This window comes from Lepidochelys olivacea (assembly GCF_965140295.1).
Source record: "Lepidochelys olivacea isolate rLepOli2 genome assembly, chromosome: 4".
NCBI classification, from domain to species: domain Eukaryota; kingdom Metazoa; phylum Chordata; order Testudines; family Cheloniidae; genus Lepidochelys; species Lepidochelys olivacea.
This window is the reverse complement of record NC_140414.1, coordinates 142,866,183-142,881,333: the sequence shown is the minus strand read 5'-3', so window position 1 is coordinate 142,881,333 and position 15,151 is coordinate 142,866,183. Positions and strand designations below refer to the sequence as shown.

The 15,151-nt window shown below is 40.6% G+C and overlaps 1 protein-coding gene across 2 annotated transcripts in view; it reads left to right on the top strand.

The window, feature by feature from the left end:
* DNAAF9 (dynein axonemal assembly factor 9) overlaps window positions 1-15,151 on the top strand; it is a 134,370-nt gene that overhangs the window by 104,546 nt on the left and 14,673 nt on the right. For both annotated transcript variants that reach the window (XM_084626795.1, XM_084626794.1), the window contains exons 30-31: window positions 13,565-13,700; window positions 14,555-14,641. In XM_084626795.1, the coding sequence (XP_084482921.1) occupies window positions 13,565-13,700; window positions 14,555-14,641 (223 nt within the window). The remainder of the gene's footprint in view (window positions 1-13,564; window positions 13,701-14,554; window positions 14,642-15,151) is intronic.

Here is a 15,151-nt window from a genome sequence, read left to right as displayed (position 1 = left end):
GAGATGCCCTCCAGTCCACTTACCTTAATCGTCTCAGGACGGTGGAATACCAGGGCCGACTGGAGAGTGCTCTGATGTCGAGTTAGCGGGACTTCACTCGACTTGTTAAATTGACACCCGTTGCATTGATTTGCAGTGGTGTCAATCTGCTTCCTAACTACCTTGACAGTTGCAGGTTAGGCACCGCTACTCTAGACATCATAGAAAAATTTATAATAATTTTCAGTCACTCCACGTCCTTGTGTATTGGACTCAAAGAACTGAGTAAAAATGTGTACAATGTGAATATTGACTTATGAAAGTCACCTGTGCATAAAGGTAAGTATTGAAATTGCATTGAAACCTACAACAGTTATTACTTTTTCGTAATACTGAAAGAGCTTGTGAAAGTAGATTGTTGTCCAGTAGCTGTAGCTAAATAAGAAATACTCTGCTTTAATACAGTATTAACGTTTGATTCTACTCTGAAAAGTGATTAAAAATGGCACCATGTTCAAAAGATCCAGTTTGTGGTGGTATTCAGTCACATCTGCTTGCTTTGAAACAAAAACATGTGTTTACTACTATTTTCTCTGGTCACAATGGGAGGCCAGAACAGCTGTGGGTATGAGTTGGGTTCTGTCCCTTCTCATGTCTCCTCAAGCAAATAGTTATGTAAGTTCCAAATGGGAGACTACATTCAGTAACACCACCTGTGCAATCCCATTGAAAACTATAGTGGTACCTGTTAAACATGTTGAGAATAATGGTGTTGCATAAATTATAACTGTTTTTCTAAGTGAAAAGAGATTTTTTTTTGCCAGCCTGCAAATTCAACCTGAGATATGAAAGTCAGTCTCTGTTCTTACAGATCATGAATGGTAGGAAAGATTCTGCAGACCATTTTCTGCCTTCAGTTACGCCTGTGGAGTTTCACTGTTTTAAACTCCTTTCACTCTGGCCTTGACATATACAGTCTATCCTATTCATATCTATTCAGAATGTTGCTGCAAAGTCCATTTTCCCAGTCTGTTGCTTTGACCATGTCACCCCTCTTTTTGCATCCCTTCTCTGGTTCCCCTTCTCAGTTGCATCAAGCATAAGCTGCTTGTCTTCACTTAAAAGGTCCTTTACAGTCAACTTATCTTTCCCCTCCTTACCTCTCAGTTGCTGTTGAGTTGTGGACACTCTGATCAGCCCATGATGCCAGCCTCTACTGCCCACTCGTTTAAATTCTCAAATAAGTACCTTCCTGCTTTCTCTCATGCTTCCTCTCTTGCTTGAGGAACTCCCTGTAAACATCTGCCAAGCTACTTCATTATTTGCTTTCAAATCCCTCCCCAAAGCTTTCCTTTGCCATGATGCCTACAAAAACTTGACAGTGGTTAAGCTGCTGGTGTGCTGTGACCATTGCCTATCATCAGTATTGTCTCACTGTTTCCTTGTCTTCCCCAGTCTGTCTGTCTATCAATCTGTCACTTGCTTTTAAGCTCTTTGGGGCAGGGACTGTTTTCGTTCTGTGTTTGTACAGTCCCTTGTTCAGTGAGGTGGTGATCCATGACTTGGGCTCCTAGGGGTTACAGTAATACAGATAATAACTGGGGACAAATAGTAGTTCTTGTAGCTGTTTTGATGTAGAATTCTGTTATTCCTGTGTCATAACAGACTACATCATCCTTCCCAAGTATGCTCGCTCTTCAGTGCTGAGAAATAGTAGCAAAAACGTTATTTTAACCACAAAAGTAAACTGAAGTGACTCGGGACTCTCAAAGGAAGCAAATCTGAGTAAGAATGGGATGATGACCATTGTGGAAAGTATTATGATGCCATTATATAAATCTGTGGATTTTTTCTTCATCTGAGATACAATGTTCAGTGCTGAATTGCAGAATTAAAGGGAATACAGAAAGGAGCAACAAGAATTAAGGACATGGGAAAATTCTGGTACAAAGATTGAGAAGATTGGGATTGTGTAATTTAGAGATGAGATGAATAGGAAGGGATATGGTCGAAGTATATAAAATAATGATACTGAGAAGCTACAGTCAGAACTTCTATTACCTCTGTTTGTTAGCATAAGAACAAAGAGACAATTAAATTAAAAAGTGGAAAATTCAGAATTGATAAAAAAAAAAAATCCGTATTTAGACGTAATTAGACTGTGGAACTCATTGCCACATGATGTTAAGACCACTAAGTCAGCAAGATTCAAAGAGGGATTGAACATTATGGATAATTAGAATATCCAGAGTTGTTTATAAAAATATTAAAAGTGGGGGGGAAAATTAGAGGAATACAAACCACCTGCTTCAAGCCATTCTATCAGGAGTAAGGAGGAGACTCCCCTGGTGGTAATTACCCAACATCTGCTTGCTGCAGGGTTTCTTGCACCTTCCTCAGAAGTATCTGCTTGAATGGTCATTGTCTGAGACAATTTACTGAACTAGATGGACCAGGGGTCTAATCCAGTAGGGCAAAGCCTATGTTCTGAAGAAGTTGCCATTTTCACATTATTTTTCAGAGGAAAAACTGCACATTTTAAAATAAGGAAATCTGAACACTAAATATAATCAGAGCTGAGTTTTGACTGAGGCATTGTTCTGTTGCCTTTAGGATTTTGCGTGCCTCTGATGTCGCACGTTGTTTTTTCCTCCTTTGAATGGACCATATTTGGATATCTTGCATGAAAACTCCTGTTTTAGGCATCAGTAGGCACAATAGCTTGATCTATTAACCTTTATTACTAGATGTACAGTTCTTTTCCATAGTCTAATCTCTGTACTTAATGGATATGTGTTGCTATTATAAAATCATATTATTTAACATGATTGATACTCACAGTAATTAATAGGTCTGGTCAGAAGTGGATTGGCAGAACTGTGATGGGAAATTTACCCAGCACCTGGCAATACTATGTAACCTTTAAACAGTTCTATTTCAGTTCCTTCCTTGCATAAGCTTTTAAAAATTGCCCAAACTCTTTGACATAAGAGCAGCCAATACTGGGTCAGACCAATGGTCCATCTAGCCCAGTATCTTGTCTTCCAACAGTAGCCAGTGCCTGGTGCTTCAGAGAGAATGAACAGAACAAGCAATCGTTGAGTGATCCATCCCATGTCTTCCATTCCCAGCTTCTGGCAGTCTGAGACTAGGGGCACTCAGAGCATGGGATTGCATCCCTGACCATCTTGGCTAGTAGCCATTGATGGATTTATTCTCCATGAACTTACCTAATTCTTTTTTGAGCCCCGCTGTAGTTTTGGCCTTCATATGGCTATTTGTAGGTGGTGTCGGTTAGAGGGCTTTTAACTTCCCTGATATCTGTTGGAAGACTATTGCAGCAAAACATGATACATCCTGCAGATTCTTAGTATGTGCAGGCGACAGCTTTGAGTCAGAAAGTCGAGGAAACAAGTAGGGGGTCTTCCATTTTGGATCTGGTTTTGACCAACAGTGATGAATTAGTTGCGAATGTGAAGGTGGTCGGGAACTTGAGAGGAAGTGATAATGATCTGATAGTATTCAAGATCCTATGGAAAGGAGCATGTGAGAACAGCAAAACAAGGACAATGGACTTCAGACAGGTGGATTTCACCCGACTCAGAGAAACAGTAGGCGAGGTCCCATGGGAAGACCAATTAGGAAGAAAAGAAGTTGAAGGGGGCTGGCAGTTCTTAAAAGATGCAATACTAGAGGCTCATCATCAAACTATTCCGACACAGAGGAAAGATGTGCAGCCACACTGGCCTCCTGTGGCTCTTCTCAAGTTGCTTTTCAGCAATCTAAAAACCAAAAGGGATACACGCAGGAAATGGAAGGAGGCATGTCACCAAGGAAGTATACCTGGGAATAGCCCAAATGTTTAGGGACAAAATCAGGAAAGTCAAGGCAAAGAATGAGTTACAGCTGGCAAAAAATGTTAGAGACAACAGGAAGCAGTGGATGTATTGTATTAAGCAGTGGATGTATTGTATCTTGACTTTAGCAAAGCTTTTGACACGGTCTCCCACAGTATTCTTGTCAGCAAGTTAAGGAAGTATGGGCTGGATGAATGCACTATAAGGTGGGTAGAAAGTTAGCTAGATTGTCGGGCTCAACGGGTAGTGATCAATGGCTCCATGTCTAGTTGGCAGCCGGTGTCAAGTGGAGTGCCCCAGGGGTCGGTCCTGGGGCCGGTTTTGTTCAATATCTTCATAAATGATCTGGAGGATGGTGTGGATTGCACTCTCAGCAAATTTGCGGATGATACTAAACTGGGAGGAGTGGTAGATACGCTGGAGGGCAGGGATAGGATACAGAGGGACCTAGACAAATTGGAGGATTGGGCCAAAAGAAATCTGATGAGGTTCAATAAGGATAAGTGCAGGGTCCTGCACTTAGGACGGAAGAACCCAATGCACAGCTACAGACTAGGGACCGAATGGCTAGGCAGCAGTTCTGCGGAAAAGGACCTCGGGGTGACAGTGGACGAGAAGCTGGATATGAGCCAGCAGTGTGCCCTTGTTGCCAAGAAGGCCAATGGCATTTTGGGATGTATAAGTAGGGGCATAGCGAGCAGATCAAGGGACGTGATCGTCCCCCTCTATTCGACATTGGGGAGGCCTCATCTGGAGTACTGTGTCCAGTTTTGGGCCCCACACTACAAGAAGGATGTGGATAAATTGGAGAGAGTCCAGCGAAGGGCAACAAAAATGTTTCGGGGTCTGGAACACATGAGTTATGAGGAGAGGCTGAGGGAACTGGGATTGTTTAGTCTGCAGAAGAGAAGAATGAGGGGGGATTTGATAGCTGCTTTCAACTACCTGAGAGGTAGTTCCAGAGAGGATGGTTCTAGACTATTCTCAGTGGTGGAAGAGGACAGGACAAGGAGTAATGGTCTCAAGTTGCAGTGGGGGAAGTTTAGGTTGGATATTAGGAAAAACTTTTTCACTAGGAGGGTGGTGAAACACTGGAATGCGTTGCCTAGGGAGGTGGTGGAATCTCCTTCCTTAGAAGTTTTTATGGTCAGGCTTGACAAAGCCCTGGCTGGGATGATTTAATTGGGTATGGGTCCTGCTTTTGAGCAGGGGGTTGGACTAGATGACCTCCTGAGGTCCCTTCCAACCCTGATATTCTATGAAGAGGTTCTTGAAATATGTCAGACAAAAAGAGAAAGGATGGTGTGGATCCACTGCTCAGTGGAGAAGGTGAGCTGGTAACAGAAGATAATAGGAAAGCATGCAAGTCGTGGGAGGTGATAGTACTTCTCTAATCGGCACTGTTTAGGCCTTTGTTGGAGTACTGTGTCCAATTATGGTCACCAGTGTATAAGAAGGATGTAGAGAAACTGGAAAGGATCCAGAGGCAAGCGAAAAAGATGATCATAGGGATGGAATGCAAGCCACGCAAGATAAGGCTAAAGGAACTGGGTATGTTTAGTTTGGAAAAGAGGCGATTAAGGGGGAACATGGTAGCGATCTTCAGATACTTGAAAGGCTACCTTAAAAAGATGAAGAAAAGTTGTTCTCTTTTGCCATAGAAGGCAGGAGAAGAGGCAATGGGTTCAAACTACAGCATAGCAGATTTAGATGAAATCTTAGGAAAAACTTCTAACTGTAGAACAGTAAGACAATGAAATAGACTATCTCGGGTGGTTGTGGAAGGTTCTTCATTGGAAATTTTCAAAAGGAGGCTGTATAGCCATCTGTCTTGGATGGATAGACACAACAAATCCTACACCTTGACAGGGAGTTAGACTTGATGACCCTTGCAGTCCCTTCTAACCCTGTGATTCTATGATTCACAACATCCCCTGGCAATGAGTTCCACAGGTTTACTGTGTGTTGTCTGAAGAAGTATTTCCTTATGTTTGTTTTAAACCTGCTTGTTAACTTCATTGGGTGACCTCTGATTCTTGTGTTTATGTGCAGGAGTAAATAACACTTCCATATTCCATTTCTCCATGCCATTCATGATTTTATACACTTGTATCACATCCCCCTTTAGTCATCTCTTTTCCAAACTGAAGGGTCCCAGTCTTTTTAATCTCTCCTCATATGGAAGCTGCTTCATACACTGTAATTTATTTTTGTTGCCCTTCTCTGTACCTTTTTCAATTCTAATATTTTTTGAGATGGAGTGACCAGAACTGCATGCAGTATTTATGGTGTGGATGTACCATTGATTTATGTAGTGGCATTGATATTTTTTGTCTTATCTATCACTTTCCTAATGGTTCATAACATTGTTAGCTTTCTTGACTATCTTTGCACGTTGAGTGGATGTTTTCAGAGACCTATCGACAGTGACTCCAAGATCTTTCTTGAGTGGTCACACTAATTTAGAGTCCATCATTTTGTATGTATAGTTGGGATTATGTTTTCCAATGTTCGTTACTTTGCATCTATCAACATTGAAATTCATCTGCCGTTTTGTGGTATCCCTTTGTAATTCTTCACAGTCAGCTTCAGCCTTAACTCTATTGAGTAATTTTTGTATCCTCTGCAAACTTTGCTACCTCACTGTTCACCCCTTTTTTCCAGATCATTTATGAATATTGTGACAGGGTCAGGCCAGATGGCTACAGGAGTGTGATAGAAAGTAGATATATTAACCCCAGATTAAGCATGTCCCTTTCCCCTGTCAGGATTCCTTCCCCACTCCAAACTCTAGGATACAGATGTGGGGACCCACATGAAAGACCCCCTAAGCTTATTCTTACCAGTTTAGGTTAAAAACTTCCCCAAGGTACACACTTTGCCTTGTCCTTGAACAGTATGCTGCCACTACCAAGCATTTTAAAAAAAAACAGGGAAAGAGATCACTTGGAGACATCTTCCCCCAAAATATCCCCCCAAGCCCTACACACACCCTTTCCTGGGGAGGCTTGAGAATAATATCCTTACCAATTGGTTACAAAATCATCAGAGACCCAAACCACTGGATTTTTGGCACAATGGAAAAATCAGTCAGGTTTTTAAAAGAAGTGTTTTATTTAAAAAAAAAAAAGAAAGAAAGGTAAAAATCATCTCTGTAAAATCAGGATGGAAAATAATTTACAGTGTATTCAGGTTCAAAACACAGAGGATCCCCTTCTGGGCAAAACCTTAAACGTTACAGAAAACAGGAATAAACCTCCCTCTTAACACAGGGAAAATTCACATAAAACAAAACATAAACGTAATCCGCCTTGCCTGGCTTACCTATACTGGTTGCAATATTGGAAACTTGGATTAGGATGGGTTGGAGAAGATGGATTTCTGTCTGGCCTCTCTGTCCCAAGAGAACAACCACGTAAACAAAGAGCACAAACAAAAGCCTTCCCCCAACAAGATTTGAAAGTATCTTGTCCCCTTATTGGTCCTTTGGGTCAGGTGCCAGCCAGGTTAGCTGAGCTTCTTAACCCTTTACAGGTAACAGGATGTTGCCTCTGGCCAGGAGAGATTTTATAGCACTGTATACAGAAAGGTGGTTACCCTTCCCTTTATATTTATGACACCTGAATAAGATAATGGGCTGTTCCAGAACAATCAGGAAGTTGCTGGAACCAATTAAGGTAGGCTAATTAGGACACCTGGAGCCAATTAAGAAGCTGCTAGAATCAGTTAGAACATGCAAGCTAATCTGGGCACCTGGTTTAAAAAGGACCTTATTTCAGTTAGTGAGGTGCGCGCGAGGAGCTGGGAGCAAGAAGGCGCAAGGAGCTGAGATTGAGAAGCCATACTGCTGGAGGACTGAGGAGTACAAGCGTTCTCAGACATCAGGAGGAAGGTCCTGTGGTGAGGATAAAGCAGGTGCTGGGAGGAGGCTATGGGGAAGTAGCCCAGGGAGTTGTAGCTATTACAGGAGACACTGTAGACAGCTGCAATCCACAGGGCCCTGGGCTGGAATCCAGAGTAGAGGGCGAGCCCGGATTCCCTCCATTCTCCCCATCTCCCTGTTTGATATAAGAGGAGTTGACCTGGACTGTGGGTCCCACCAGAGGGGAAGGTCTCTGGCCTGTCCCCTGACCCACTCGGTGGGTCAGCAGAGATGGCGGGGATTGTTCTCCTCCTTTTCCCCATGCTGGCCAGTGATGAGGTTAGTTGAGTGAATGGCAGGTTTGAGCCACTGGCAAAAGTGGCCAAACTGAGGGCTGCTGTGAATCTCTGAGGTGAGCAAATCCACCAATAAGCGCAGGACCCACCAAGGCAGAGGAGGAACTTTTTCCCAATATGTTGAACAGCACTGGTCCTCGTATGGATCCCTGGGGGATACCACTATTTACCTCTCTCCATTCTGAAAACTGACCATTTATTCCTACCCTCTGTTTCCTGTCTTTTAACCAATACTGATCCATGAGAAGGACCTTCCCTCTTCTATGACTTCTTACTTAGCTTCAAAGCGTTTGGTGAGGGACCTTGTCAAAGGATTTCTGAAAGTGCAAGTACACTATATCCACTGGATCGCCCATGTCCGCATGCTTGTTGACCTCCTCAATGAATTCTAATGGATTGGTGGGGCATGATTTCCATTTACAAAAACCATGTTGACTCTTCCCCCAACAAATCGTGTACATCTATGTGTCTGATAATTCTGTTCTTTACTATACTATAATTTCAACCAGTTTGACTGGTACTGAAGTTACTCTTACTGGCCTGTAATTGCCAGGATCACCCCTGGAGCCCTTTTTTAAAAATTGGTGTTACTGTAGGTATCCTCCACTCATCTGGTACTGAAGGTGATTTAAGTGATAAGTTATATACCATACGTAATATTTCTGCAATTTCATATTTCAGTTCCTTCAGAACTCCTGGGTAAATAGCATCTGGTCCTGGTGACATTTTACTGTTTAATTTAACAATTTGTTCCAAAACCACCTCTAATGAGAGCTCAGTCTGGGACAATTCCTCAGATTTGTCACCTAAAAAGAATGGCTCAGATATGGGAATCTCTCTCACATCTTGTGCGGTGAAATCTGATGCAAAGAATTGATTTAGTTTCTCCGCAATGGCTATATCTTCCCTGAGTGCTCCTTTAGCGCCTTGATCATCCAGTGGCCCTACTGATTGATTGGCAGGCTTCCTACTTCTGAAATTCCTTTGCTGTTAGCTTTTCAGTCTTTTTTGCTAGTCTCCATCCATTCCCTCCATACACTTCTGCAATCCCCTTTTGCTTCCAAATTGTTCTCTGCAACAGTTCAGTCTAGGTAATCTCTCTTCTGCATGGACAAGGAATGCTCCAGATATCATCTTCTAACATCCTAGATATCCATTTTGTTTAAAGTTGCTATTTTTTTTTGCTGAGGACAAAACGGAATCATTATCACTGTGAAGCATAGGTTTTTGAGTTTCCCTTGCTGTTTCTGAACTTCATTATCTAACGCGCTATTCTCAGAGCTGTGCACATTCCTGATAACCTCATCGGTTAGGCAGGTGTATAAATAAAGGGAGTAAACAAACCGAAGCCCTTTTGGAAACACAGATTTTAGAAACAGAAGAGGGAGGGGAAGGGGTGATTCAAATACTAAAAGGTCAAAATCGTTAAGGAGTGAAATTGTGTATTTAACCATCTCCTAGTTTTCATTTCACAAACCCCCGCCCCCGCTTCACCTCCTCCCTGGCTTTGTCTCCTTCATCTCAACTTTGTGGTCTGCCAGTTTAATATAGGGCCTAATTTTGTAAATACTTACTTCCATGGGTAAAGATACCTGCATGAGTAGACCCTTAATTTGTAAGCTCCACAGAGCGGAAACAATTGTGTCTGTAGCTCCCTGGATCTGCATGGGATTGTACAGACAAATGTGAGACGGTCACTGCCATAGAAGTAATTCTAAATAGGCAAATGCGGGAGTTGGGGAAAGGAGAAGGCATTATGAGGAGATTTCTTTTCTCATCTTCTTTATTAATGCATAGTGTATTTGCTTCCTGTTTCTGGTTTGGCTGATACCATTTTAACCATTGCCTCCTTGCCTGTTTCTTTTTAATTTTGTTTTTAATCCTTGCCTGTTTTTTCATTCTTTTCAATCCTGATGGTAGTTGTCTGTAATGCTGGGTTGAGGTGCACATCTATTGTGCTGTCACTTACACACAGTAGGAAGCTAAATATATGGTTCATTTGTTTTCAGTCAAAATTATGAACTAGTAATGTAAAGCAGCCATATGCAGGCTATCCATTTGGTGGCGCCAATTAAATGGGGAAATTTTTTTAAAAGAAAATATCCAACACGTGACTTTACAAACCAAGTTGTAGTTGTTGTTGGGCATACTTCTTACCTTTCAGGTCATCTGTGTGATCCACATCGGAACTTGTAAGTGTGTCTCTGAGTTTGTTTGAATTGCTCTGTGCTTGCTGTTCAGCCTCTCAATCCCAGTTTCAGTATCTGACAATGAAGATGCTTCTGAAATTAGTCTAAGAACCTCATAAGATAAAGGTATTAGAAGGCCCAATTCTGACCTTTACAGTACCTCCCACCATAAGTATTTCTACCTTAAATGGTTTTCTCTTGCAAGTACCCTCTATTTTGTCTCATGTTAGTGTCCATGGCATAGGGGAAATACCTGAAATAGTTTATAAATTGGTCTCGGGACATGGGGGAATTTTCAAGCTCAGTACTACAACCTGGGAGTTACTAGGGATCTTGCACCCTGTGCTCCGCCATCCCTTGGGTGAGGTATTAGACAGAAGTTTCTTCAGTGTAATTCTGCTCAGAAATTAATGGTTCCTGTGGTACTTTAAGAAAAGAGAAGGAGGATAACACCAATATTCCAGCCAACATGCTTTCCATTAATAAAACTGGTTCTGGTGCCCAAGGCTTATTGGCGATAGAAGCTAGTACTTTATTTCTGATTCTCTTCAGAAGGCATTTGCAACAACAGCAGCTGGTTCCCATTTAACTTGTAATTTGTCTCCATGCTGTACTTGTTCACCAGGTGTAAAAGGGCATCTTCTGTATTCAAATCCAGGACGGTTCCTGTAGATGAAAATTGTAGCTGTTGTTTAGCCCTAAGTCTGGGAGAACAGATAGCCTTGTGATTTTAAAGAGGGAATTTCTCTTTATGGAAGCACCAGCTGAAGTCTGTTACTTTTCTCCAAGGTTAGACTCAAGGAAGTTAGGTGCCCCACTAGTATTTTTCCAGCTATTATCCTCATTTATGTCATCTTGTGGAACTATTATGGAGTGGAATGCAAACTTGGTGTCGAAAAGAACAGTTTTGAAAATAGAAAGGAAAAATATTTTCTATTTTTGTCTCTAAAAGTGACAATTGTCTGACTGTCCGAAGTCTCAGCTCTAAAATGGTATGACAGACGTATGTGTATTGAGCTTGTCATGAGGCTTAAATGTTCATTTTTCTTTAAGTCCAATTTTATTATATTGGCTTTTTCCTTCCCTTTTATTTATTTTAAATTGGTTCTTGCGCTGACTGATCAAACTTGGCTTCTGTAAAGTGATACCACCTGATCTTTAAAAATCTGAAGGATTCCTGCTGCCTGTTGCCGGAGGAAGAGTTGTCTTTAGAAAAATCTCCCCCTGCAACTGTAGAGCTGCACCATACCAGTCATTTCAGTGTTTTAAGAGTTCCTGAGTACAGGAGTCCAAAGGTTGATTCCTACCCCTACATCCTCCTGATAGTAGGCAACTATCTAGATGAATTGATGTACCCCCTGGAAAACCTCTGTGTACCCCCAGGGGTACATGTACCCCTGGCTGAGGAGAACTGGTGTGGACTAGCGCTGTTGCTTGTATAGGGGATGATAGATCTCTTTGAAATTTCTCATGGAAGTAAGCCTTTCCTTTGCTGCATCAAAAGTAGTATCAATTCTTTGTCTTCAGAGCACTTCACAAGATTGAGCCCCAGAGCTTCATTGTGAGGAAGGTAAATATCCCAATTTTACAGATGGGGAAGCTGAGTTAGAGTGGCCGAGTAAAAGCTGCTCAGGGCCATACAGTCAGTAAGAAACCTGAGATTAGAACTCCACAATTCCAAGTCAGAATGACTAGGATACAATATCTTTCACAGAGTAATGTTCTTTAAGTGATTTGGTTTTGAAACCCTCAATTTTATGTAGTATAGGAGACTAACAATATCTCTGAACATTGATGGGGAACACTGGTTATGTATCACTTTCTGCCTTGTCCCTCCAAAACTTTTTCCACTAAAGACCGTCACTGCAAAGGGGTGAATATTTTTAAAGTTGTGATTTTTTTTAACTGCTTGTAAGACCAATGAGGAATATTGGTACTCAGTGTGTTTTGAGACATGTGTAACAATAAAATATAAGCTGCATGATGGCATTAGTAGCTTTGCTATGACTTAATTTTGTTATCCAGTTATTAATTGGCTTCTCTAAGGTGGAAATACCTAGCAATGGTTACTCTCCCTTTAAGAACAGAGGTTTTTCTTCTCTAACCTTCTCTCATTTTTGAATATCAAATGACTGTATTCTAGTTGGACTGTAAACTAAATATTCACAAACAAATGCTTACTTACGTACATAACTTCACACAAGTCAGTAAAGTGCTTCTGGGGCGGGGGCCCCAAACTGGAATAATTTTATTTGCTAAATACACTATTCCCCTCTTTCTAACTGCAACCTATGTCATGTCATGTCTCTTTCAGCTTGTAAGATTGTTGGAGTTCAGGGACTTATTTTCTATATATTTGTATAATGCCTGACGCAACTGACAACGCTTCCCCCCCCCCCACCGCCTCCTTGGCCCCTAGAAGATACTGCAATATAAATGTTTAATAATTCGGAATAATTAAATCTGTTGATTATTCCACATAACTTGCTCAAAATGCTGTCCGCTTTAGATTTTCTCATTTGTAATAAGCTTTACTTATTGGGGTGAGATGCAAACAAATATAAATTACTTTTGATAAACTGAGTAGTCAATTGCTTGACAATACTTGGATTCGTTATGAAATATATTCAAAAGGCGAAATAACCAGTGTCAGTCAGGTTTATTGTTCTCAGCCAATAATAATATTGCATAGGGAAAAGGTTCTATCTATGACACCAGTCTCCAGGAAACTCTCTCATGCAATGACATTATATTCACTTTATACAGGAGGGGCGCTCCCAAAGTTGTACATTTCACCTGGTGTTATTTTTATGTTTTTTTTTTTTACAGGTTACACATCTCGTTACATGTCACTAAATTCCAACCCATTGGTTTGTCCCAGTTCCCTAACTAGTTGTACAGGTCCTTCTTTATCTTAGTTTTATATACTAGCATTCCAGATACTGGTCTGTGAAGGTACTTCACTAGCTTGTACTAAGACATAGGAAACTGGTCAAAATCAAGATTAAATTTGTTCTATCTGCTTATGCCAGATATTTACTTCAGCAAATTAAGTGAGATACTTAGGATAAAGTGAACAGGATTATGGTATAGGCCAGTTTAGTTTGTATCACTGTTAAAATATTTGTGCTTAATGTTATTGGTGCTTCTTCATACACATGGAGCAGTGTGTTTATGTATATACTAGCCAGCATATACTGGTCAACAGTTACAACCTGGAAAAATGTTTTTGCTATACTACTTAACCAGCATATGTTTGTTGTTGTTCTCCACCATTGCAGACATTATTTGAGTGAACTGTTCCCCAATTTCTTCATGCAGGGCTGGTGAGCAATGTGGTCTTCACAAGTCATACTACAGAGCAGAGACACCCACTCCTTGTACAACTCCAGAGCCTCATACGAGCAGCAAATCCTGCTGTTTCATTTATCTTGGCAGAAAATGGCCTCGTAACTAGGTAATACTGGCTGAAGTTTCCAGTTCTTTGCAATTTTCAAGTTGCTGTTCTAAAAATGGAAAACACTCTCTTACAAGAAAAGCTGACCATCTTTGACTTTCACCTATAAACAGAAAGTGGACTTAGTACATAAACTAGAAAAATGTTTATTTTTCTTAGTGATTACTTCTTTGATAACAGGATACCTCATCTATTCTTGGAATTTTGGCATTTTAAGAATGTCATCTACACTTCAACCAGATGTTCTGATACAGCATGATTCACGAAGGATTTAAGTGTCAAAGGAATACATTAAATGACCATAAGCTACAAATAATACAGTATGATTTAGGAAAAGTTAAGGTTTAAAATGGGTGTAGCTTTTCATTTGCAGAGTAATTTTCATGTTAGGTTTTACTTTATACAGCAGTGCAGGTAAGATTCTCTTTCTACAGATTGTAGGTTTAAATTAATATTTGTTCCATTAGAGACCAATTGTGCAACCTCTACGCACATTGAGTGGCATGGATGAGTAAACCCACTCAACTTTAATGGGACCAAAGTCAATGAGTAAGTCGTACTCAATATCAGTAAAAGTTGAATTGAGGATCCGATGAAGTTCTTATAAGGGCTTTTTTGCTGTGTTATATATTTTATTTAGTATATTTACTTGTATCCTAGTTGCAAATAGAAAATTAGTTGAGTAGAGAATTCCTTTCTTTTTAAACAAAAACTTCTAATTTACCATAAATAGTAAACGTTATTTTACTGCAATGTGACTAGCACATCCTAATTTATATAAATGGTTTACAGATAAATGGCTATTGTTACTGTGTTCTGTAAATTAAAAATCTCAATATTTATCTTTTTAATAGGAATGAGGATATTGAGCTTATTCTCTCTGAAAGCAGTTTTTCAAATCCTCCGATGATGAGAGCTCGATATTTAATGTATCCTGGCTGGCAAGTATCTTAGTTGAGAAATAATAAAAAAGCATTTTTTAATTAACATGAAGGATTTTAGAAGCCCCCACTAGCTTATATTTTCAAGACAATTCATACCTGTGGACCAATGACTTTGTAAATGTCTTTTTTCTTTTTTTTTAAGAGCCTGTGAGTAGTGTTTTTAGATCCACTAGTGCCATCTTTTGCCTACTTAGGATCCTCTTCTGTTGCCATTTAAATGGGTGGCAAAGTTGCTGTTTCAATGAGAGCAAGAGCTAGCCCTGTGAGAATAAGAGGAGTAGGTCAGTACTGACTTGAAGTAAATTCAGTCTGACATCTGTTCAGCCTAAATTAAATGATCTAGTGGTATCGTTTCAGTTACGAGCACACAGTTATCCCCAGTGAAACATCAGCCTTCTTGATTGGCAGCCTCGGCGGAGGCCAAGGACAGAAAATACATGGAAACAGAACTCTGTTCTAACACCTAGTGGTATCTTCTACAGTTCAGGGTTGCAACACGTTGCTGGG